A 24874-nucleotide genomic window follows, 5' to 3' on the forward strand; every position below is an offset into this window, starting at 1 on the left:
TCTTATGACTACATTTTAAAAATATTTTTAGAAAAAGAAATACTGAATTTCTATATGGAAATTCTTATACTGATTTCATATTTTGTGTGTGTGTTTCATTTCTAAAAGATGTATTTATCCATATGTGCAACAGTGATCAATTTCAGAAGTAGATTAATGCAAGTTTGAATTTTTCAGAATAATCAATCCCCAAACATTGGTTATAGTCATATGACACTTTTCTCAATTTTTTTCTTTTTAATTTTTTAATGTTTATTTATTTTTGAGAGAGACACAGAGCATGAGCGGGGGAGGGGCAGAGAGAGAGGCAGACACAGAACCTGAAGCAGGCTTCAGGCTCTGAGCTGTCAAAACAGAGCCCAACGTGGGGCTCGAATGAACCCATGAACCATTAGATCATGACCTAAGCTGAGGTCGGACACTTAACCTACTGAGCCACCCAGGCACCCCTCAATTTTTTTTCTTAAAAGATAACATTTTTCTTTAAAGGGAATATCACCACCCTAGTAGGTATATCTTATATTCTCCAGAAAGGCTAGAGAAGGTGGGCTTATTAGCTTTGTGAAGCCAAACTCTTCCTGCTGGACCACTAAAGAAAAGTGGGGCACCCTAACTTTTGAGATTGAAGCACGGAAAAGGGCTATGTCTTACCTCTTGTCATTTGGCTGGATAGACATGAATATGAGGCAGTGTTAGGTTTTTATATGCTCAGAAATATTGGCTATAGTTCTGGTGCAGTGGTTTCTGTTGAATTTTTATATGCTTTATGCCATGCTAAAGCTAAGTGAGATAAATTAACTTATCTAAGCAAGTAAAGGTAGAGCAGAATTGGAAACTGCAATATAATGGAGGTGGGGGTAGTCTCTGAAAGAAGGGAATGAAGAAAATTCCAAGAGCATAGTCTTTACCTCTGGAATGTTAAGTCAGATATTAAGAAAGTTAAGGAAAACATAATAGGTAGGAAGAATCTTATCTTCAGGAGGAGATGCCTTTTGGGTAGTTAGTGACTCCCTGATAATTGGTACAGACCCATGACTGAGCACCTGACAGTGCTGTACTGCTGATTGTGTTCTGCCCTTATTCTACTCTTCAGGAGAAAAAGAAAGATATGGACAGCAAACATGTACTGTGTAGATGATATTAGATGTGATTTCTTTTTCCCGGACTGGCCATGTAATGGTAAAAACTGAACTTCTGATAAGAATTGTAGTAGGATATATCTTAGAATATGTTCAGTAGGTGAATCACCAACCTGGTTATCATATTAGAGTATGGAAGGAAGGAAATGCAAGCATGCAAAAACAACTATGGTAGAGGACAGTGTTGTAACATAGAGAAAGACAAACCATAGGATGGGAGGTATCCAGTAATTCTCAAAAGGCTTACTCAAGGAAATTGTCAAAAATTACCAAGGAAAACATAAGAGAAGTGGAAGATGGCTTAGAGATCATACTGATGTCCTAGTGTTTGTGTATCAGTATATAGGGCATAGGGATTTTTATAGCTTATTTTTTTAATGTTTTTATTTATTTTTGAGAGAGGGAGGTAAGTGCAAGCAGAGGAGGGGTGGAGAGAGAGGAGACACAGAATCTAAAGCAGGCTCCAGGCTCTGAGCTATCAGCACAGAGCCCAACATGGGGCTTGGACCCGCGAATGGTGAGATCATGACCTGAGCCGAAGTCAGACGCCCAGTCAACTGAGCCACCCAGTCGCCCCTGGGATTTTTATACCTTAATTAAGAACTTGGACTTAAGGTGTCAAATATATTGGTCTTTAACTCCCAGCTCCAACACTGAGTAACAGTGTGACCTTGGGCAAATTACTTTTCCTCCTCTATAAAATGAGAGTGAAAAAATGATACCTATCTCATAATTGTGATAAGAATTAACAATGATGGATGTAAAGGGGATAGCCAGTGTATAGCACATAGTAAGTCATTTAAAAACATTAGAGATTATTTTTATTGTTGTTACTATAACATCATCATCATCATCATCATCATCATCACCGCTACTTATGTTAACACATTTTGGCTAATGGAGTCTAAGAGGTGTTATGTTCCCAAGCTGACATCTATGGCTAAATAAACTGATAAAAAATGTTTGTGCTCTATAAGAGAAATAGATCTGGTAGACGAGGAGGGACAGAAATTACCACTGTATGAAATAGTGGTATGCTTTTCTGGAAATCAATTACCTTGAAGAAAGTGTAGCAGAAAACAGTTGCGTGAGGATAAAAGTTTTAGTAGTGATATTATTATAGAAGTACACAACCAACTCAATAGAATGTTCTTGCTAAATAAAGATAACAAAAGTAGAAAAGATTTGAAATCCATTTGTCATAAGACATCTCAGCCATTAGAGACATGGATAGATGAGTAGATGGATTTCCTTGTCTGGGACATGGTTTCATCCCATGAGATTGTCGAACCAATAAGTAGAACTGCCAAGGAAGAATTAAGTTGGAGTGTGGAAATGATAGGAATCTCAGAAAGAATTCATGGCCGTAAGGAAAAGTAATGCTAGAAAAAAGAGAGGCAAGGCGATAGGAAAGTGGAAAACCAGTGTCATCCTGTGGTCCAGAACTGAGGAGGAAATAAAATGAAGTGAGGTTTTTCCTGAGGAGGAAACTATATGTATAATTATGCTTTCATGAACATGTAGAGTCAATGGTTTTACACTAGGGAACTCTTTGTAAATTGAAGCTAAATTTCCTCAAACTCTTAGTCTTCCTTCTGCTGCTGTTCCCTCTCCAATGCCAGTGCACACACATTCATTCTCAGTTCCAGTAACTCCTTAGAGTTAACTCTGATCTACTCCATTCTACCTCTTGCACACTCCCCTTCAACTGCATTAGCCACCTTCCTGTTCCTCAAACATACTGGGTAGGCTTCTGCCTGGAATGCTTTTCCCCACAGGTCCACATAAATCACTCTCACACCTCCGTCACATCTTTGCTCACATGTCCCCTTTTGGTGAGACCCACCCTGACCACACTCTTTGTCTCTTCTGTTCACTGATTTCTCACAAACATCTAGAACAGTTTGCTGACATATAGTAGGCACTAAATAAATATGTGAATGGATGAGTGGTTTCCCTAACATTCTGTTTTGTGCCTTTCTACGACTTTTCTTTCTTTCTCTCTCTGCTTTCTCTCTCTTCTTTCCTTCCTTCCCACATCCACTTAGCCATTCTTTTGAGTTGTAGAACCCTGTGTGTCACCTCTTTTGAGATCTGACTCCAGCAGGATTAATCTTTCCTTTCTCAATACCACTTTTTATTACAGCACATGACCATTTTTACTGTAATTATTTTAGTATATCCTTTACTTTCTCGAGAGGCCAAGTCTTTTTATTTTTATTTTCATATTACTGAATATGAATAGTGTCTAACACATTATCAGCACTCAATACTTTTTTTCCTTGATCTGAATGTCAGTATGAGAAAATAAATAAGAAGTTTAAGCCTACTAACTAGTTACAAGCTGCATTAATAAAATTCAAGTGTATATGGAGGGAGTCAGCCCACTAATCCCTGCACTGATCAGATCACATCAGCAATATTGTGTCTATTTCTGGGATTCCACACGTTGAAAGGTGGCGTTGAAAACTGATAAAATGTAAACAGGATAGTAATTTCTATCATATAAAGATGATTGACAACTGGAAAGTTTAGCTAAGGGAAACAAGGCCTAATAGCAGTCTTCACATATTTAAAAAGCCACAATATTAAAAATTTGAAATAGTGGTTGAAGTTGGAAACCTCTGAGAGGAATAGAGCCAGAATAAGAAAACGTTAGTATTTGTGGTTTTTCTTTATTTAATTAATTTTTTAAATGTTTACTTATTTTTGAGAGGGAGAGGCAGCAAGCTAGGCAGGGGCAGAGAGAGAGGGAGACACAGAATCTGAAGCAGGCTCCAAGCTCTGAGCTGTCAGCACAGAGCCCAATGTGGGGCTCGAACTCATGAACAACGAGATCATGACCTGAGCCGAAGTTGGACGTGTAACCGACTGAGCCACCCAGGCGCCCCTAGTATTTGTGGTTTTTAAAAAGTAGTAATGTATATCTACACATGTGTATGACATTTTTGAAACCTATCACAAATCGTTGATTTTCTCAAATGCCATTTTCACTTTCCATGCAGTGCCTTCATTCCTTATGTCAAAATTTGCTGTTATATTATTTTATTGACTTATTGATGGTTTTAATCAGAATTTAATACCTTTTTGTATGCAGAGATTTAATTTGCTATAGAGCTTAATTTTTATGCCTATTAAATTTTGAAATAACTGAAAAAAATTTTATTTTTAAAATTTTTATTGCGGGAGAGAGAGAGAGAGAGAGAGAGTGGGGGAGGGGGACAGAGGGAGAGAGAGATGTGAGGCTTGATCCCACAACTCTGGGATCAGGACCTGACCCAAAAACAAGAATCGGATGCTCAACTGACAGAGCAACCCAGGCACCACCTGAAAAGAAACTTTAAATTAAAAGCCTCAAGTTTCTTTAGTGCCAAAGACATTTTTTTTCTTCAAAACTGTATTTCTTCTGGGTAAAAATGTGGGGATATTTTTAGTCACTGTACTTTTTTTTTTTTTTTTTTTGGTATTAAGGATCAGAGTTTTGCTTAATTTTCTGTTTAATTTGTGACTTATTTTACATATCCTTTTGCCTTCCAGTAAGAACTCAATATAGGAAAAATAAGTATAAGACAGATTAGGCTTAAAGAGAATTCAGAGGTTTCTGAATACTTATGTGTGGCTCTGTATATAGGCACTACCATAAAATCCTTCTGAAATATCGTTGTAAATAAACTGTAAAGACTGCATAGAAAGCTTCCAAATATTTTATCTTTATTGAAGGAATTTGTTTTCAAATGCACTGTGTAAGAGTTCAGATGATCTTAGTGTACTTGAATGTGTGGTTAATGCATGCAGTAGGTGGTTTGGGGACTTTAGAATAACCAACTCATGTCAAATTTTTCTCTTTTTATCTTTCATTCATGAATTTTTCCCCTTTGTATTCCATTTTTAGTTACTCTTCCACGTATAAATATTTTTATTGGCAGAGGGATTCCCCATTGTAAATTTTTTATGTCAGGGCTTCCTGATGGTCTTGACATTTACTGTCTCCTCTGTGCCAGGTGCTATATACCCGGCTTTTAACTTTCATGATCTCATTTATTACATTTGTAAAGGGATTATATATAAAGGTAAATGCTAACTAAAAATATCAGTGTTATTTTTAAATTTAACTTCATTTAGTATGCTGTAATTTCAGAATAATTAAGACACAGTTCATGGTATCCCAAGCATCTTTTCTTACAGTAAGGAAAATAATTTATCTCAGTTGCGTAGGGACTTAAAAACACAGACCAATTTGAGGTGGTCACTTGGTACAAACTGTGAAAAACCTATACCATATGTGAGTCACTTGATAAAAGTCCTAATTGCATAACGTTATTTGTTAGAAAAAATGAAAAAGAAAGATTATTTACTTCGTTTTAACTTCATTTGAGAAATAAAATATTGTAATTTTAAATTAAATATTTTTGCAGTTTTTGAGAATTTTATACCGTAGTAGCAATCTAAACATAATGTAAAAAACAAAAAAACTTTGTATTAAGGTTTCTTTGTTTTCCTACACCTAGGATGGTAAGCGGATGTTTGGCACCTATTTTCGTGTTGGTTTTTATGGAACCAAGTTCGGGGATTTGGATGAACAGGAATTTGTCTACAAGGAGCCTGCAATAACCAAACTTGCGGAGATCTCTCACAGATTGGAGGTGAATGCTGCAGTAGTTTATAAATGCCATCTTTAATTTGTATTTTCTATGATGAATAGACTGTCAGATCCAGATCTAATCATTTAATAAGCCAGATCATGCCAAACTACTCCTTTACAGAATAAAGATTTTTTGATAGGTACAGTAATATGCTTTCTAATCCTTCAAATCTTTTATGGCAACAGTAAAATAATATTAACTGCTTCTTTTTGAGGCTCTATTTTCACATCTGTCTTAGAAGGCCCTACACCCTTCAGAATTACTGTGATTTACAGAGAAATGTGTATAGTATTATCTGCACTTTGTAGAAAAAGACATAAGCAGTTACGTAGCAACTAATAATAGAATTGGAATTAGAACCTCAAGAAATTTCTGACCCAAGTGCATTATCTCTTTGGCCTGATTCCCAGGGAGATTCCTTTAGGACTTAAAAGCCTGAAATCACACCCTGAAAACACTTCTTAGAACCCCTTAACCTTCTTTTTCACTCCTTGTTCATTTTCACCAAGATGATAAATTTTCATATTAAGAGGTTTACCAATCTTCTCTGCTGTAGTTACTCTTTCCAACCTTTCTTTATTCTTTTTACTCAAAAGGCAGTCCAGGACTAGAAAGCACCGGCATCATCTAGGAGATTGTTTGAAATGTAGAATCTCAGACCCTACCCCAGACCTTCTGAACTCATTCATATGTGGAATTTAAGAAACAAAAAAGATGAAGATAGGGGAAGGGGGGGGGAAAGAGAGGTGGGGGGAGGCAAACCATAAGAGACATTAACTGTAGAGAACAAACTTAGAGTGGATGGGTGATGGTAGGGCACTTGTGGGGCGCTTGGGTGGCTCAGTAGGTTGAGCCATCCGACTTCAGGTCAGGCCATGATCTCGCGGTTTATGAGTTCGAGCCCCACATCGAGCTCTGTGCCGACAGCTCAGAACCTGCAGTCTGCTTCAGATTTTGTGTCTCCCTCTCTCTCTCTGCTCCTCCCCAACTTGTGCTCTATCTCTCTAAAGTAAATAATAAAACATTAAAAAAGGGGGGGGGGGGGCACTTGTGTTAAGCACCAGGTATTATATGTAAGTGATGAATCACTGAATTCTACTCCTGAAACCAATATTACCCTATATGTTAACTAATGAGAATTGAAATAAAAACTTGGAACAAAAGAAAAAAATTCATCATTTTTAACAAGATCCCTGGGTTATTTCTATTCACATAATAGTTGGAGAAGCGATGTTCTGGGGCTTGTTTTTATTCTCAGCTGATGTTAATTTCTTGACTGTTACATGCTTGTGTTCACCTTCCATAAATTGGCTTAAAGTGTGACTTTTTATTTTTTAAGAGCTAAATAAGTCTTGGGAAATGCTGACATGGTGTCTTCCAAATTTACTCAATCATAAAACTTATCTTTGAGGGAAGAGCAGGGGTTCTCCTTTGAAGATTCAGATTTAATTTTTCCTATTGAATATCTCCATCCATTGCCCATGCTGCTACTCAGTGTTAAATGGCAAAGTTACTACATTCTTGACTGGGCTGACTTTTCAAAATCTAAACCAGTATAAAACTTTCAACAGATCAATGCCTTTATTTGAAGATTCTGGAATATTAAATCATTCATAAAATGAATGCTGGTTCATTGACCCATATCTGTAAGAAGTCAGGCCACATCAAACTCAATAGTAAGATTCTATACATCAAAGATACTGAGTTTCTTTTGTTTCTGCTTTCTGTTCCCTTTTTGTTTTTCTTGAGGACCTCTTATGGAATCCAGTATTTTTATTGGAGAAAATTGTTATTTTATTTTGTGTTAAAGTGAGTGATGGGAATAAAATCAGATTAATAGGCTAAATATAATTTTTGTGAACCTAAATAATTATTTTGTAATTATTCGGATGGTTGTACAAGAACTTAGCCTCATTTTGGTCAGAAGTCTCCCTGAGAGGCTTTCTCTACTCTCTAATGTTAACTTCATGTAAAAGGTTTCTTTTTCTTTATTGTAGGGATTTTATGGAGAAAGATTTGGAGAGGATGTGGTTGAAGTAATCAAGGACTCTAATCCTGTAGACAAGTGTAAATTAGATCCTAACAAGGTATGGTTAATTAGACCAGAATGTACATACGTATATCTCTGAGACTGGTTTTGAGGGAGAAGGACTAAATGATGACTTAACAGTGAGAAAATGAAGGGCTTTTTTTCTTTCCTAGGCATACATTCAGATTACCTATGTGGAGCCATACTTTGACACATATGAGATGAAGGACAGAATCACCTATTTTGACAAAAATTATAATCTTCGCCGTTTCATGTACTGTACGCCCTTCACTTTAGATGGCCGTGCCCATGGGGAACTTCATGAACAATTCAAACGGAAGACCATTCTGACCACTTCTCATGCCTTTCCTTATATTAAAACAAGGGTCAATGTCACTCACAAGGAGGAGGTAAGTCCCCAAACAGGGAACTAGGATTAAAGAAACCAATACATTGGAGCCATGTGAGAACAGTGTGGATGTAGCATTATGTACTGCCCCTCATGTGTAAACGTACTAGAAGTTTACCCATTTTTGAGTCATTAATTTCAGCTTCTTTTCTTGGTCCCTAGTTTACCCTTGGTTTATGCTTTAAAAGGTTGGCTTTTTTTTTTTTTTTTTAAGGCATCCAAAGTTTGGAATTATGTTATTGGACAATAATTTATACTTAGTCTCCACTTTTTAAAAAATTGATTATATATAAAGCTCATTAAATAGTTTTCAGTCAGGACACTGACCTAATGTTATTTCATCCAGATCATCTTAACCCCAATTGAAGTTGCTATTGAAGATATGCAGAAAAAGACTCAGGAGTTGGCATTTGCAACACATCAGGATCCAGCGGACCCCAAAATGCTTCAGATGGTGCTCCAGGGGTCTGTAGGCACAACAGTGAATCAGGTTAGTGCTTTTTGCTAGTACTCTGTAAATTCCGTCATAAATGGAATTGGGAATGATGTCATGATTACATTTCACAGAGATCACAGGTAGGTGTCAGATCAGGCAGAAAAAGATTTGTGTTAGAAGTGGTTTGCAGAAGTCACAAAGGATAAATGAAGATAGACTGAAAAACAAAAATCTTTTTAGTATGATCTGTCACTAAGGTTTTCATGCCTCCTCCTGTACTGCCTGTATTTGTCTACCCATCTGTTCTCAAACATTCTATTAAGAAGGAATTGATTCACTTAAAATGGCCTTTCCTTTAAAATCTTGTACTAAATGAACGTGATCTAAAAAGGCCTCATTTTCAGAGCTACATACATACATGCGAATGCCTGCCCCCTTAGTACTCCCTGGTGTTTCTTCTCCACATCTCCTTCACAGTGAGTCATGAGCAGGAAATAAATAATGTGGATTCGCTTTGAAAGTTTTAATAACTATGTACGTATTATTGTTGTTTTGTCATATGCAGATTAGAAGCCATCCCCATTATCTCCTTGTGATGGGTTCATTCAGCTTCTCTTGCTGATGATTAGGGAATATTCCAGGGTAAGGTAAAATCCAGAAAGGCTTCAAGTAAGATTTCATATTATGTATCTTATATTTTAACCAAAAAGTGCCCTGTCAATACTGATACTGCCCTATCGATACCGATTTACTTCAATACTGAAGTAAATATTTTAACACTTTTACCCCTAAAAACATACATGATTTGGGGGTTTTACTTCCAAAAGGTAGAACAGTCACAAAAGGTCATCTCCAACAGCTGACTGCATCCAGGATAAATTATGGAATATAAAAAGTACAAAGCACAATGCTTCTATGAATACGATAGTCAGTCCTTGAACTCCTGTTTTCTTTGAAAAATGCACTAATTTAATTGCAGTACTTAAAAATATAAGATTTGGCATTAAGAGAAGCTGAAAATCAATTGCCAGAATCTATCTGTGAGAAGTTTTAATATAGGCATAGATGTACATGCATTAAGCTTAAGTGGAACCATCTCATTGCTAAGAAAAAATCATTTGGGTAAATTCTACCTCTGATTTTAGAGAAGACCAAAACACACTTGTTTTATGTTCTTATTTTACAGGGGCCTTTGGAAGTTGCCCAGGTTTTTCTATCTGAAATACCCAGTGATCCAAAACTCTTCAGACATCATAATAAACTACGACTGTGCTTCAAAGATTTTACTAAAAGGTACTCAAGACTTCCTACATAAAGATCCTCACATTTGAGAATGTCCAAACCACAGAATGGTATAAGGTCCTTAAGGGAAGGGACTATTCAAAAGAGAGAATCTAGGAAAGCATCTCACAGTGAGAAACAGTTTGTGCGTTCCTTCCTGTTCCTTCCGGGCCTCTACGTATCCCCTCCCTACGTATCCAATACTCTGTAATGCCATATTTTTTATTTTAAAGATTAGAAGAGCCCAGACTCAATTTTTTTTTTAACTTGAAACTGTTATAGACCATTTAACTATTTAACCTGAGAGTCATTATTTATGGTGAACCTTCAATGGGAAAGTTTTGGTTTCCCTTCACTCAGGAAACACAGAAGCAACAAACTTGGAAGCAAAAAATTTATGCTCAGATCTTGTCTTTGTAATCGTGTGTCCTATTCCAGGTCACTTAATCTCTATCATCTTTTATTTTCTAGTATATAAAGTAAGGATAATAATATCTGCTTGTGCAAGTTAAGTGAAATAATATATGGGTGTGTCGGGGTCCCCAAGACCACCCCCAGTTTTAACGATTTGCTAGGAGGACTGACAGGACTCAGCATATAGATGTAGTCATGGCTATGATTTGTTGCTGTGAGAAGGGACAAAGTAAAACCTTCAAAGGGAAAGCACAGTGAAGTCTTGGGGAATCCAGCTGTAGGCTCCACAATGCTCTCTTAGGGGATTTGCACAGGAGCTCCTGACGCCTCCAGCACTGAGCTGGGATAGCATGTGTGAAATGTTGTCTACCCAGGAAGCTCAGTAGAGACTCAGTGCCAAGACTGTTGCTGGGGGCTGGTCACATAGACACCTTCTCCCTGGTATCTACCAGAATTCCAGACTCACAGAATGAAAGCAGGTATTCAGCATAAGCCATAATGTTTGTGTAAATAGTTTAGGCACATTGAGCCGCTCTTATCTTCTGGGAATGATTACCTCCCAAAGTCCAAATTCCAAGACACTAACCAAGCGCCATCCTTGCAAACAGGCCTTCGAAGGATAGCAGTCTCCGGCCTACAGTTAACTCTTTTCTGCACAAATAATATTTGGCACATAATAAATAGGTGTTTAGTAAATATTAAATTTTGAAACAGTAGGAAAAACAGTCATTTATCAACTTGATACTGGTTCCTGCTTTACTAACACTGAAAGCAAAATAGAGAGAATGATTAATTTTACATGGTCATGCCAGGGAAGATTGCACACAGGAGTCGACATTTGATGTGGACCTTGGAAGGAAGAATATTAGTTTTCAGACAGATACAGGGAGAAAGCGTATACTAAATAGAAGAGAAAAAAAGAAAAACCAGCATGAGCAAAGTTCAGAGTCTCTTCAGAGAAAGGTGAATAGTTTAATGAAGCTGGAACCATAAAATCTGTGAAGAGAGGCAGTCGAATACTGGGTAAGTGGACTGGGATTAGATTGTAAGAGCCTAGTGTACCATTAAGTAAATGACTATCACCTAATAAAGTAGCATCAGAACCCAGTCTTTGACTCCCTGTTGTGCTTTCTCTTATCAAATCATTCATTGAACAGCTTTATCAGGGGTAGAGATAATTTTATATCAGTTTTCTCATCAGAAAATTATGAGGAATGCTAACATAATCAAGTATTTTAAGACGGAATTTCCCATGTTCTCATTGCAATAGCTATCATGAATTCCTATCAGTCTCTCCTGCCTGAACATGGTGAATATCTTTTAAAAGACTTCAAAAAGCTTCACTGGAAGTCTGAGATTCCATAATCTGATTAGTGGCCTAGACCCCTTCTAGGTTTGATTTTAGGAAGCAGCAGGAAACAGCTCCAAGTATATGAAGTAAATGAACTGTGGTAGTGAAAGAAGGAAATCTGCTTTATACCTGTAAAATTGACTAATAGCTGGCATTAGTTTTATTATTAGGAAAGTTTCAAATAACAACCAAAAACACCCTGCTATCTGTCAGCCAGATGGTCTTGGAACAATACGTACTTCTTTAGGTCATACACATTTAATTATAGACAGATATGGCTTTTCTTGCCGTTATTTGGAATTTTTACATGATTACATTCATATATATCCTCCTCTGTGCATATTGATGATAAGGTAATGAACTTTTGTAGTGCGCAGGTCTCCTTAAGTGTTACCAACTGTAGAGAAGGTTTTCTTCATTTTAAATGACAAAAAGGCAGAAACACCAAACAAACTATAAAATATAAATCTTATCAAGAAAATTATAGACTTTTTTATTATTTATTATTTTATTAAAGTCATGCTACCTTTTGTGTTACCTTTAATTTTTTATATCAGTATGCATATATATATATATATTTATAAAAATTCACTTACAACATACATAGAATTTTTTGTTTTTCAGTTAAAGTTAAAACTTTCTAATGGTTACTTTATTTCATCAAATGTTTGAATTTAAGTTGAATTTAAGCGTGATGTAGTTATCAAGTGTGTTGGATTTTTTAAAATATTTTTTATTATAGTCGACACAATGTTTCGTTAGTTTCAGGTATACAACATGGTGATTTCCTATACCTTATGCTGTGTTCTCTACAAGTGTAGCTACCGTCTGTCACCATACAATGCTGTTACAGTATCATTGACTATGTTCTCTATGCCATTCTCTGTGCCTTTTGTGCCTGTGGCATATTCATTCCGTATCTGGAAGCCTGTACCTCATACTCTCCTTCACCCGTTTTGCCCATCTTCCTACTGCACTTAGATCTGATTCTGCTCTTTTGTTGTTGTTGTTCATTTGTTTTTTAGATTCGACATGTAAGTGAAGTCATATCATTGTCTTTCTTTGTATGACTTATTTCACCTAGCATAATATCTCTGAGTCCATCCATGTTGTCACAGATGGCAAGATTACATGCTTTTCATGGCTGTGTAATGTTCCATTGTTTGTAAATACCATATCTTCCTTATCCATTCATCTATCAGTGGACACTTAGGTTGCTTCCATATCTTGGCTAATGTAAATAATGCTGCAATAAACATAGGGGTGTATATATCTTTTTAAATTAAATGTTTTCATTTACTTTGGGTAAATACCCAGTAGTGGGATTATTGGATCAAATGGTATTTCTGTTTTTAATTTTCTGAGGAGCCTCCATACTATTTTAAGCATGAAATGACTAAGCCAAAGTACACGAACATTTTTACGAGCCCTTAATACATCATGCATTGCAAAAAGTTTCTAAGTATCAAACAGTGCCAAGTATGCAAGTGTACTAATCTCAGCACACCTAGCTTTAAGTAATGCCATTTAGGTAGGGTATCTCTTGTTAATCAGTTTAAATGGTACTTTCGTTTGCATTCTTTTATTCCTAAAACCAGTGAACACTTTTGCATGTGTTTACTTCTTATATTTTGGGATTTATATTTTAAAACTAATTTTCATTAAATCTTAAATGGATTTAATATAATATTTATAACACTTGTTATTAAAGAACAGGGAGAAAAAAAAATCATGTTCCTACCCACCCTGCTTAAGAAATAACATTATCATTGCTTTGAGATCACCTCCTCATATGTTCTTTTCTGATAGCATCTCTACTTTCCTTTAGAGGTAACCACTGTCATGAATTTCATATTTATTATTTCCTTTATTGTCTTTATGGTTTCTCATAAATTAATGTATCCTTTAATAATACACTTTCATTTTGCATATTTTTATATAAATGGACAGTGAATATAATTTTTCTGTGACTTGCTGTTTTCAAAGTTTGTGAGATACACCTAAATTTACTTTATTTTTATATATTACATTGTGTGAATATACCACGATTTATTCATTTTTGTGTTGGTGTATATTTGGTAGTTACCTGTGTTTTTGTTTTGTTTTTGTTACAAAGAGTAATATTCAAATATCCTTCTTTTTCTGAATTGACAACAGATTTTCTAGGAGTTATATACCTAAGAGTAGTGTTGTTGGTTCATAGGTTCAACCTCAACCAGATAATGCCACTTTTTTCCAAAGTGTGTAAGCCATTACACATAAAGGAGCCAGAAAAAGAACAAAGCCCCAAACCAGCAGAAGGAAGGAAATAATAAAGATTAGAGCAGAGATAAATGATATAGAAACTAAAAAAAAAAAAACCAAAAAAACAACAACAAAAAAACAATAGAATAGTCAGGGAAAGCAGGAGCTAGTTCTTTGAAAAGATCAACAGAATTGATAAACTTCTAACCAGACTCATAGAGAGAGAGAGAGTGCACGTGCAGGAACTTAAATAAGCAAAATCACAAATGAAAGAGGATAAATAACAACCAACACCACAGAAGTATAAACAATACTTCTCTGCTCATGTGCTTTCTCTCTCTCTCAAAACAAAACAACAACAAAATTGCAGGAGAATACTACAAAAAATTATATGCCAACAAATTGGACAACATAGAAGAAATAAATTCCTAGAAACCTATAAACTACCAAAACTGAAGCAAGAAGAAATAGAAAATTTGAATAGACTGGTTACCAGCAACGAAATTGAATCCATAATCAAAAAACTCCCAACAAACAAAAGCCTAGGATTGGACAGCTTCACGGGCGAATTCTACCAAACATTTAATACCTATTCTTCTCAAACAATTCCAAAAACTAGAAGAGGAAGGAAAACTTCCAAATTCATTCTATGAGGCCAATATTACCCTGATACCAAATCCAGATAAAGACACCACAAAAAAAGAGAACTGCAAGCCAGTATCTCTGATGAACATAGATGCAAAAATCCTCAACAAAATACTAGCAAAATGAATCCAACAATATGTTTTAAAAAGTCATTCACTGCAATCAAGTGGGATTTATTCCTGGGGTGCAAAGTTGGCTCACTATTCACAAGTCAATCAACATGATACATCACATCAATAAGGAAAAGGATAAAAACCATATCATCATTTCATAGATGGCAGAGAGGGGTGCCTGGGAAGCTCAGCTGGTTAAGTATCCAACTTCAGCTCAGGTCATGAATTCGCATTTTGTGAGTTCGAGCCCCACATCAGGCTCTGTGCTGACAGTTCAGAGCCTGGAGCCTGTTTCAGATTCTGTATCTCCTTCTCACTCTGCCCCTCACCTGCTCTCTCTCTCTCTCTCAAAAAAAAAATAAATAAAAATAAACATTAACAAAATAAAAAAAAATAGATGGCAGAGAAAGTATTTAACAAAGTACAACATCCATTCATGATAAAAACTTTCTACAAGGTAGGTCTAGAGGGAATGAACATAACATAATAAAGGCCATATATGAAAAACCCACAGCATACATCATACTCAATGGGGATAAACTGGAGAGCTTTTCATCTAAGATCAGGAACAAGACAAGGATGTCCACTCTCTATTCAACATAGTACTGGAAGTCCTAGCCATAGCATTCTGACAACAGAAAGAAATAAAAGGCATCCAAATTGGCAAGGGAGAAGTAAATCTTTTACTATTTGCAGATGACATAATACTATATATAGAAAACCCTAAAGACTCCACCAAAAAACTACTAGAACTGATAATTCAGTAAAGTTGTAGGGTAAGAAATCAATGGACAGAAATCTCTTGCATTTTTATACATTAATAATGAAGCAGCAGAAAGAGAAATTGAGAAAGCCCATTCACAGTTGCACCCAAAATAATAAAATACTTAGGAATAAACCAAAGAGTTGAAAGACCTGTACTCTGAAAACTATAAAATACTGGGGCAGCTGGGTGTCTCTGTCCATTAAGTGTCCAACTCTTGATTTCAGCTCTGGTCTCAGTTCATGGGATCAAGCCCCTCATCAGGCTCTCCACCGGCAGCACGGGGCTTGCTTGGGATTCTCTCTCTCTTCCTTTCTGTCTGCCCCTCCCCTGCTTGTGTGTGCTGTCTCAAAATAAGCATTTTTTAAAAATCTGTAAAACAGTGATGAAAGAAATTGAAGATGACATAAAGAAATGGAAAGATGGAGTGCTCATGGATTGGAAGAACAAAATTGCTACCCAAAGCATTCTACAGATTTAATGCAATCTCTGTCAAAATACCAACGTTTTTCTTTCTTTTTTACGGTGTTTTTATTTAAGTAATCTCGGGGCGCCTGGGTGGCGCAGTCGGTTAAGCGTCCGACTTCAGCCAGGTCACGATCTCGCGGTCCGTGAGTTCGAGCCCCGCGTCAGGCTCTGGGCTGATGGCTCAGAGCCTGGAGCCTGTTTCCGATTCTGTGTCTCCCTCTCTCTCTGCCCCTCCCCCGTTCATGCTCTGTCTCTCTCTGTCCCAAAAATAAATAAACGTTGAAAAAAAAAAATTTATTTAAGTAATCTCTATACCCAGCATAGGGCGTGAACTCACAATCTCAAGATCAAGAGTTGCTCACTCTTCCAACTGAGCCAGCCAGGCGCCTTGCCAACAGCATTTTTTTTTATAAATTTTTTTTTTAACGTTTATTTATTTTTGAGACAGGGAGAGACAGAGCATGAACAGGGGAGGGTCAGAGAGAGGGAGACACAGAATCTGAAACAGGCTCCAGGCTCTGAGCTGTCAGCACAGAGCCCGACGCGGGGCTAGAACTCACGGACCGCGAGATCATGACCTGAGCCGAAGTCGGCCGCCTAACCGACTGAGCCACCCAGGCGCCCCAACCAACAGCATTTTCCTCAGAACTTTAGAACAAATAATTCTAAAATCTGTATGGAACCATGAAAGACCTGAAATAGTCAAAGCAATCTTGAAAAAGAAAAAACTGGAGGTATCACAATTCCAGACTTAAGTTATATTACAAAGCTCTAGTAATCAGAACAGAATGCGACTGGCACAAAAGTAAACAACATAGATCAACGGAACAGAATAGAAAACCCAGAATAAATTCACAATTATATGGTCAATTAATCTTTGACAAAGGAGGAAAGGATATGCAATGGGAAAGTCTCTTTAACAAATGATGTTGGGATAATTGGACAGCTACATGTGAAAGAATGAAACTAGACCACTTTTCACCATACACAAAAATAAACTCAAAATGGACTAAAGGCCTAAATGTGAGACCTGAAACCATATAAATCCTAGAAGAGAGTACAGGCAGTGATTTCTTTGACATCGGTCATGGCAGCATTTTTCTACATATGTCTCCTGAAGCAAGGGGAATAAAAGCAAAAGTAAGCTACTGGGACTACATTAAAATTAAAAGCTTCTGCACAGTGAAGGAGACAATCAACAAAAACTAATAGGCAACCTACGAATGGGAGAAGATATTTGCAAGTGACATATCTGATAAAGGGTTAGTATCTAAAATGTATAAAGAGCTAATAAAACTCAGTACCCCAAAAAACAAATCCAATTTAAAAATGGACAGAACACATAAACAGACATTTCACCAAAGAAGACCTCCAGATGGCCAACTGACACATGAAAAGATGTTGATCATCACTTACCATCAGGGAAATGCAAATCAAAACTACAATGAGGTATCACTTTACACCTTTCAGAATGGAAAAAAAAAAAAAAAGGCGTTGGCCATGATGTGGAAAAAAGGGAACTCTCGCACAATCTGGGACTACAAATTGGTGCAACCATTGTGGAAAACAGTATGGAGATTCCTCAAAAAATTAAAAGTAGAACTACCTTAAGGTCTAATAATTGCACTACTGGGTATTTACCCCGAAGATACAAAAACACTGATTCAAAGAGATACATTTTTATTGCAGCATTATTCACAATAGCCAAATTATGGAAGCGGCCCAAGTGTCCATCGATATAAGTGGATAAACAAGACATGGTGTATACATACAATGGAGTATTTTACAATGGAATAAAAAAGAAAGCTTGCCACTTACAACACAAATGGAGCTAGAGATATAATGCCGAGTGAAAATAAGTCAGAAAGACAAATACATGTGATTTCACTCATGTGGGATTTAAGGAACAAAACGAGCAAAAGGGAAAAAAAAGATAGGCAGACCAAAAATCAGACTCTTAATAATAAAGAACCAACTGATGGCTACCAGAGGGGAGGAGGATTAAACAGTACATTTACCATGATCAGCACTGAGTAATGTTTAGACTATGTCCAATCACTATGTTGTACACTTGAGACTAATAGAACACTGTATGTTAACTACACTGGAATTAAAATCAAAAACTTTTAACAACTTAAAAAATAAAAACAAAGTAAGCCAAAATTAAATCTCACCAGTAGCGTTTGAGCGTTCCTGTTGCTATATAACTTCACCGCTACTTACTGTCTGGCAGTTTGACTTTTACCAATTTAGTGTGAAATAATATGTGATTATGGATTAAATTTGCACTTCTCTTTTTCAAAGAGGTTGAATATCTTGTTGTGTGTTTGTTAGCCATTTCCCTTTCCTGTCTGTAAAGTTACATGTTCCATTTTCCTATTGGATTCTTTTCCTTACTGATTTCTGAGTATTTATATAATCTGGATATATAATATTTTATCATTTGTTAAGTATCACAAATATCTTCTCTGAATTTAGGGTTTAGCACCCCCTTTTTTAAAAAATAAACATTAGTTCTTAAATTTAATGTAGCTAAAGGATTCAGTCTTTTCCTTATGACTGTTGCTTGTTGTGTCTTAAGAAATTACGTTTCCACTGAGTCCATAGTATTCTGTATTAACTTCTAAAACCCAATTTAATGGGATCTCTAAAACTCAATATAGGTTAAACAAAGGGGAAGAAAGCAAAAAAGGCTTTTTACTTTTTAAAAAAAAATCCAGGGGCGCCTGGGTGGCGCAGTCGGTTAAGCGTCCGACTTCAGCCAGGTCACGATCTCGCGGTCCGTGAGTTCGAGCCCCGCGTCGGGCTCTGGGCTGATGGCTCAGAGCCTGGAGCCTGTTTCCGACTCTGTGTCTCCCTCTCTCTCTGCCCCTCCCCCGTTCATGCTCTGTCTCTCTCTGTCCCAAAAATAGATAAACGTTGAAAAAAAAAAAAAAAATCCACTTGCGGTTGAGTTTTGAGTATGGTTCATGGTGGGATTAGTTTGATTTTTGTCCATAATAATTGATAATTCTCAATACCACTTATTAAATATGGCATGAATTGGGGTCAGATTTCTTTTCCATATGGATACCTAGTTGACACAGCACCACTATTTCAAAGATTGCCCTTTCTCTCCTGCTTTGCGGTATTATCATAAATTAGGTGCTCATTTTGGTGTGCACTTTATTATCTTACACAGTTTTGTTTCTGTCTCCTTGAGCCAGTATCATGCTGTCTTAATTACTGCAGCTTTGCGATAAACTTTGATATCTGGCAGAGCAGTTTCTCTCATTTTTTGTTCAAGGACTATTTTTGGCTCTTTTCCTTTTGATGTAGATTAGAAAATCAAATTATTCCCACTACCACCCTCTCCCCCCAAACTAATAATCTGAGTCTGTAGATAAGTTGACAGAGTTGAACTTCTTTATTATAACCAGACTCTTTCCAGTCCATAAATATGATATAGTTCTCTTTTGTTTTCTTAATATTTTAATTTTCTGTAGAGGCCTTCTGTATCTTGTTTTATTTCTTGGTATTTCACACTTTTATGCTTTTGTGAATGGTATCGTTAGAATTATATTATGTTTGCTGGTATACAGAGTGCGGTTGAATTTTATAGTTTTACATGAGGATATTGCCAAACTCACTTGTTAATTCTAAAAAGAATCTTTTTTTCTCTTTTCACAGTAATGTTTAGGACCTCCAGTACTATGTTGAATAGTATCACTTTCCTGTTCCTGATCTAAAAGGAAAGAATGTTCACCATCGAGTATAGTGTTTTCTTCAGGTTTTTTTTTGTAGATACTTAGGTTAAAGAAGTTCCCACCTATTTGTTATGCTGCATTTTCATCATGACAAACTTAAAATTTTTATCAAAGGAGTGTAGGGAGCTCGGATGTGTGACATATTAGAAGAATAGTTCCCTGTTGTCTTGTTCAGGAGTTTTGCAGCTGTGTTTATGGGTGAGATTACACTTTTTCCTTTAGAGTCCCAATTAGGTTTTGATATCCCAGCCTTGAAACGGGAGTTGGAAACTCTTCTCAGAAATAACGTCTTTTCCCCCTCTCTACTGTAGAATAATTGTTACAGTGGAATTGTCTATCCTTAGGATGTTTAGTAGAATTTGCAGGTTGTTTTCTGTGTGGGCGGATTGTGAGTTGACTTTGAGTTTGTTCTGGGTTTGTTGTTTTTTTTTTGTTTTTTTTTTTTTTGAGTTTCTTAACTCTTCCCTTTTAGCTTTTTTTAAAAAAATATATAAGCATTTGAAGCTACACATTCTCCTCTGAAACATCACTTAGCTACAATTCTGCCAGTATTGATATGTGTACATTGTTTAACATCCTACTATATTGATATGTTAGGGTCCAGATACGTTTTCTTAAATATCTAAAATAAACTGGACAAAGGATTATTATCAAGAACTATTCATTTAAGAAAGTTATTTGAATATTGTCAAACCATGGTGCCAGAAGCCATTGTTGCTACATAAATGAGGGGGGTTGAATCCCTTAAAGAGCTTTTAGTCTAGCGGTGATGTGGAGAAAAATGACTTAAGATTTAACATTAAGAAATATATAATTTTCAATTAAATGAAAACTGAATGGTAGAGTTTAAAAGAACTCACGTTGATACTCCTAAAATCATTGTTGCACTGTATGCTAACTAATTTGGATGTAAATTAAAAAAATAAATAAAATGGTAAGAAAAAAAAAAAGAACTCTAGTTGATCATCTGTTCCCTGCCTTAAACCCAAAGCAAGAGAGGATATTTAATATTCAACTGAAAAACTGACCTCATCATGGCGAATATGTATAATAGCATCAAGCCCTCAAACTATGCCAGAAGAAATCTTTTGATAACACACTGTTTTTCCTAGGTGTGAGGATGCATTAAGAAAAAATAAGAGCTTAATTGGGCCAGATCAAAAGGAGTATCAAAGGGAACTGGAGAGAAACTATCATCGCCTTAAAGAGGCCTTACAGCCTCTGATAAACCGAAAGATCCCTCAGTTATACAAGGCAGTATTACCTGTCACCTGCCACAGGTATGCTTATTTATTTTCTATTATTTTGGATATCTTCAGGAAAATGAAATCTGCTTGAATTGTTTTAATAATAATGAATTAGTGTAACTTTATTACATGGTTTCAGATATTGTCTCTTGAGACCTAACAAGCTAAAGTAGCCTATTGTGAATAACCCTCATAATAGAAGTCAGTTCTGTAATTTGAGAATAATAAAGTTGTGTTAGGCACACATACTAACCAAGATACAACATCTAAGTCTGACCTCCTAAGACTATTTCTTTTAAAGTCCTGTTACACTTTGTTATTTTTATGGGAGAATTAAGTAGAATGTGCAGGAACTGGGTAATTAATTTTCCTCAGCCCTAACAGTAAATAGTATACAGTATGTTCTTCTAGGTTATATTAGAACTGGTGACCTGGGGCACCTGGGTGGCTCAGTTGGTTAAGCATCTGACTTCAGCTCAGGTCATGATCTCATGGTTCATGAGTTCGAGCCCCGTGTCAGGCTCTGTGCTGATAGTTCAGAGCCTGGAGCCTACTTCAGGTTCTGTCTCTGTCTCTGCCCTCACCCGCTCATGCTCGCTCGCTCTCTCTCTCTCTCTCTCTCTCTCTCTCAAAAATAAATTTAAAAAATTATCTTTAAAACAGGTGACCCCATGGAATATTGAGAGGGTATTTTTCTCCACAAATTGTGACAAATAATACCTACCTTTAAGAGGTTGTTAATGGAAATTAAATTTTAGGCATGTAGTGCTTTAACATTTTACTTTTTTAGCACCTGAATTCTGGACATGGCATGTTAACTGTCCTTGTTTTGCCTTTTGAAATCCAAATATACATACAACCATTGAATTATTGTGGCATCAGTACATGACCACCCTTTTCTTTGAACTGATAACAGTAAAGCTCTTAAACTGTACTTAATAAATTAATATCTGGAAGGCCTCTGAAGTTGCTTATGTGAAAACAATGTTTTGGTATAAATATATACAGCTAAGTCAAACTGGCTATTTGATCATCTGGGAATTTGTCCCTGTTCTTCAGTGATCTAATATATTTTTACATCTAGACCTCTGGAAAAAAAAAATCAAAGAATGTCTACTAAGTGCCTGCATGTCATGTCCCTGACATGGAGCATTGTTGTAGCTCTACAATAACAGAGGAAGACGGCGGGGGGGGGGGGGGGGGTGTCTTTTTAAAGTTTTTATTTATTTGAGAGAGAGAGAGAAAGAAAGCGTGGGAGGGCCGGGGAGGGGATGGGGGACAGAGGATCCAAAGCCGGCCTTCTTAAAATCCTATCTCTGGCAAAATATATTTTGCATCCACCATCTTATACTGATCTGTTTCCTCTTGAAATTCTTAGTGGGAAGCAACACCAGTCCCCTTTACTTTGTGCTCCCCCCAGCCCCCAGCCCCCATCTTTTTGGAATTGTTGCCTTCTTGTTGCCTCGACCCACGTCAACTATTCTTAAACTCCTCGGTGTAAGGTCCTGGGAAGAGGGTGCTGGGTCCCTCACATAGTCATGCCATTTGCTAAGGCTAGTCTTGATTTCTTCAGATCTGTAGCCCATTTCAGTGGAAACATTGTGTCCTTTCTATCTGAAGGAGCTTTCCCCTTCACACCATAATCCTGAGTTTTGCCTTCCTCTGCCATCTATTATGGTCAGTCCCCCAAGCTTTTTTAAATGTTTGCAGGCAGTTTTGCGGGGGTGGGGGGGACGCTTTTTGGGGATGCTGGTGTGGTGAGCAGTGTCTACCTTTCAAGACTGCTATTTTCCACAGAACCAAACAACCAAGCTTTGAGATTCAAAGCTGAACATGATCTTTTTGTACCTGCCCTCTTCTTTCATGGAGATCGTAAGCCTCAGGGTAAACCCTGATGGCAGGAAGGATAAACAAAAGAAACCAGTTTCAGATAAAATACATTAAGAGGTATTGAAGAATATTCTCTTCACTCTTAATTTCTTCAGAACTTAGAAAATAGCATTTCCATAGAACTTGAATTTATTTTGCTGATTAACAGAATCTGGAACATTATTGTGCAGTAGGCTTAAAAGATATTAAGATAGTGGTTCCCAAAGTGTGATCTAGAACACAAAGAAGGGGGTGGGTTCCTGAGATGCTTTGAGGTTCCTAAATCAAAACTAATTTCATATTAGTAACAAATACTTTTTTCACTCTCATTCTTTCATGAGTATAGTGGAGTTTTCCAGAGACTACATGCAATGTGATATTGTAAAAGATTGAATGCAGAAGCAGATATGAAAATCTAGCCTTTTAATAAGCCAGACATTAGAAGAATGCCATTCTTCTAACTTTCTTACATTATTTTTAATAAACAATGCTATTTATAGTAACATGTAATGGGTTATCTTGTAATAATTTAAAATTTTCTTAATTTTAATTTCTAATACGGTAAATATCAATTTAGAACCCACATAAACAACCCTCGATTTTTAAGTGTAAAGACCTAAAAACCCAGAAGTTTAAGAACCACTGAATTCTTGGAATTTAACATTTTAAATAAGAAACACCTGCCCTTTTTCCCTTTTAATAATCCCAAATCTTTTTCTGAAATCTCTCCCATTAGTTCCTGTCTTATCACAATATCTAATACACTTATTGGAAAAACGAATAAAGATCAGTGGATTTGGCAAAGTGGTTACTGTAATATACTTTGTAGCAGTGTTTATAAATTAGAATATATAAGGCAGAAATGTATAGGATGAACAAGTAACTTGAAAGTTAACTTTGATGACAAGGGCACCTGGATGGCTCAGTCAGTTAAGTGTCTGACTTCGGCTCAGGTCTTAGGGTTGGTGGGCTGGAACCCCACAGGGGGCTGACAGCTCAAAGCCTGGAGACTGCTTCGGGTTCTGTGTGTCTCTCTCTGTCCCTCCCTCACTTGTGCTGTCTCTCTCAAAAATAAACATTAAAAAAAAAAAAAAAAAAAAAAAACCTTGGCCAAAAAAAACATTTTTAAGTTTTGGATGATAAAACTTTGCGGTAACTCTGGCAGAAAGAAGTACCATAAAGCATATTTTAAAGGAATATACTAAAATCGTTTACTTGTATCCTTTCATTTTCTCTCCAGAGATTCCTTCAGTCGGATGAGCCTGCGCAAAATGGATCTTTGAAATAAATGCACTTGTCTTACTCATTTGAAAAGAGCCATGTATTCAACATTGAGTGTGGAAAGAAGTTAAGATCTACTGAAAGACAAGACTTGGGACTTGGAAATTCTAGCATTAATTTACTACTCATTGAAGAATGCAGTGGCCAAAACATTATCAAATGTAGATCACTGAAGTTTGAGAATCATGGCCATGGTTTCTCATGTTCTGGTAATATGCTGTTATCTTTTTTTAAAGACTCAAAAGTAATGACTCACTATACATTTACTATTATTTATACCATAGCTAATGTTAAATTTATTTACTTTAAGTTTGTATTTTTTAATTTATATTATTACCATTTATAGATTCATTTTGGAACCATTTTAAATGTAGTAATGCTTATTTTAAAGGTACTATTAAATATGTGAACGTTTACACTAATTTTACTGAGACTTCAAAAATTTTTGTTGACAAAAGCAGAGAATCTTGAGTTGATACAAGAACTTGTTCCAAAACTAGCAAAGTAAAAATGAAATGAAATTGACCTTTTATAGGCCAAAGAGCCCCAAGTTAAATAAATGGATGGGTAGAGACACATATTGATAAGTGGTTTGTGAAATTTTAAAACTGGTTTCTAAGTTATTTTCCATTTAGATACTCAAAAAAGGGATTTAGAACAAATTGCAGAAATAAGTTTCTCTGATGAAACTTTTGTCTGTAAATAAATGATTAAAAACTGGGATAGCTGCTACCAGTGACAGTAAATCTTTAATCCTCAATCTGATAGAAGTATGCACTTCATGACTCTCAGCAAT

The 24874-nt window shown here is 36.3% G+C and overlaps 1 protein-coding gene across 1 annotated transcript in view; it reads left to right on the plus strand.

Annotated features, from left to right (window-relative positions):
* Positions 1 to 24847, plus strand: part of DOCK7 (dedicator of cytokinesis 7) — a 225709-nt gene extending 200862 nt beyond the window's left edge. The window contains exons 42-48 of the mRNA XM_047085104.1: positions 5648 to 5782; positions 7780 to 7869; positions 7985 to 8221; positions 8567 to 8710; positions 9843 to 9949; positions 20794 to 20961; positions 24038 to 24847. Coding sequence (XP_046941060.1) covers positions 5648 to 5782; positions 7780 to 7869; positions 7985 to 8221; positions 8567 to 8710; positions 9843 to 9949; positions 20794 to 20961; positions 24038 to 24080 — 924 coding nt within the window. The 3' untranslated portion in view covers positions 24081 to 24847. The remainder of the gene's footprint in view (positions 1 to 5647; positions 5783 to 7779; positions 7870 to 7984; positions 8222 to 8566; positions 8711 to 9842; positions 9950 to 20793; positions 20962 to 24037) is intronic.
* Positions 24848 to 24874: the final 27 nt, after the last annotated feature.

Source organism: Lynx rufus, unplaced genomic scaffold (genome assembly GCF_022079265.1).
Source record: "Lynx rufus isolate CCGP_SWC_20201006 ecotype Redwood Valley unplaced genomic scaffold, mLynRuf1.p SCAF_2, whole genome shotgun sequence".
Lineage (NCBI taxonomy): Eukaryota > Metazoa > Chordata > Mammalia > Carnivora > Felidae > Lynx > Lynx rufus.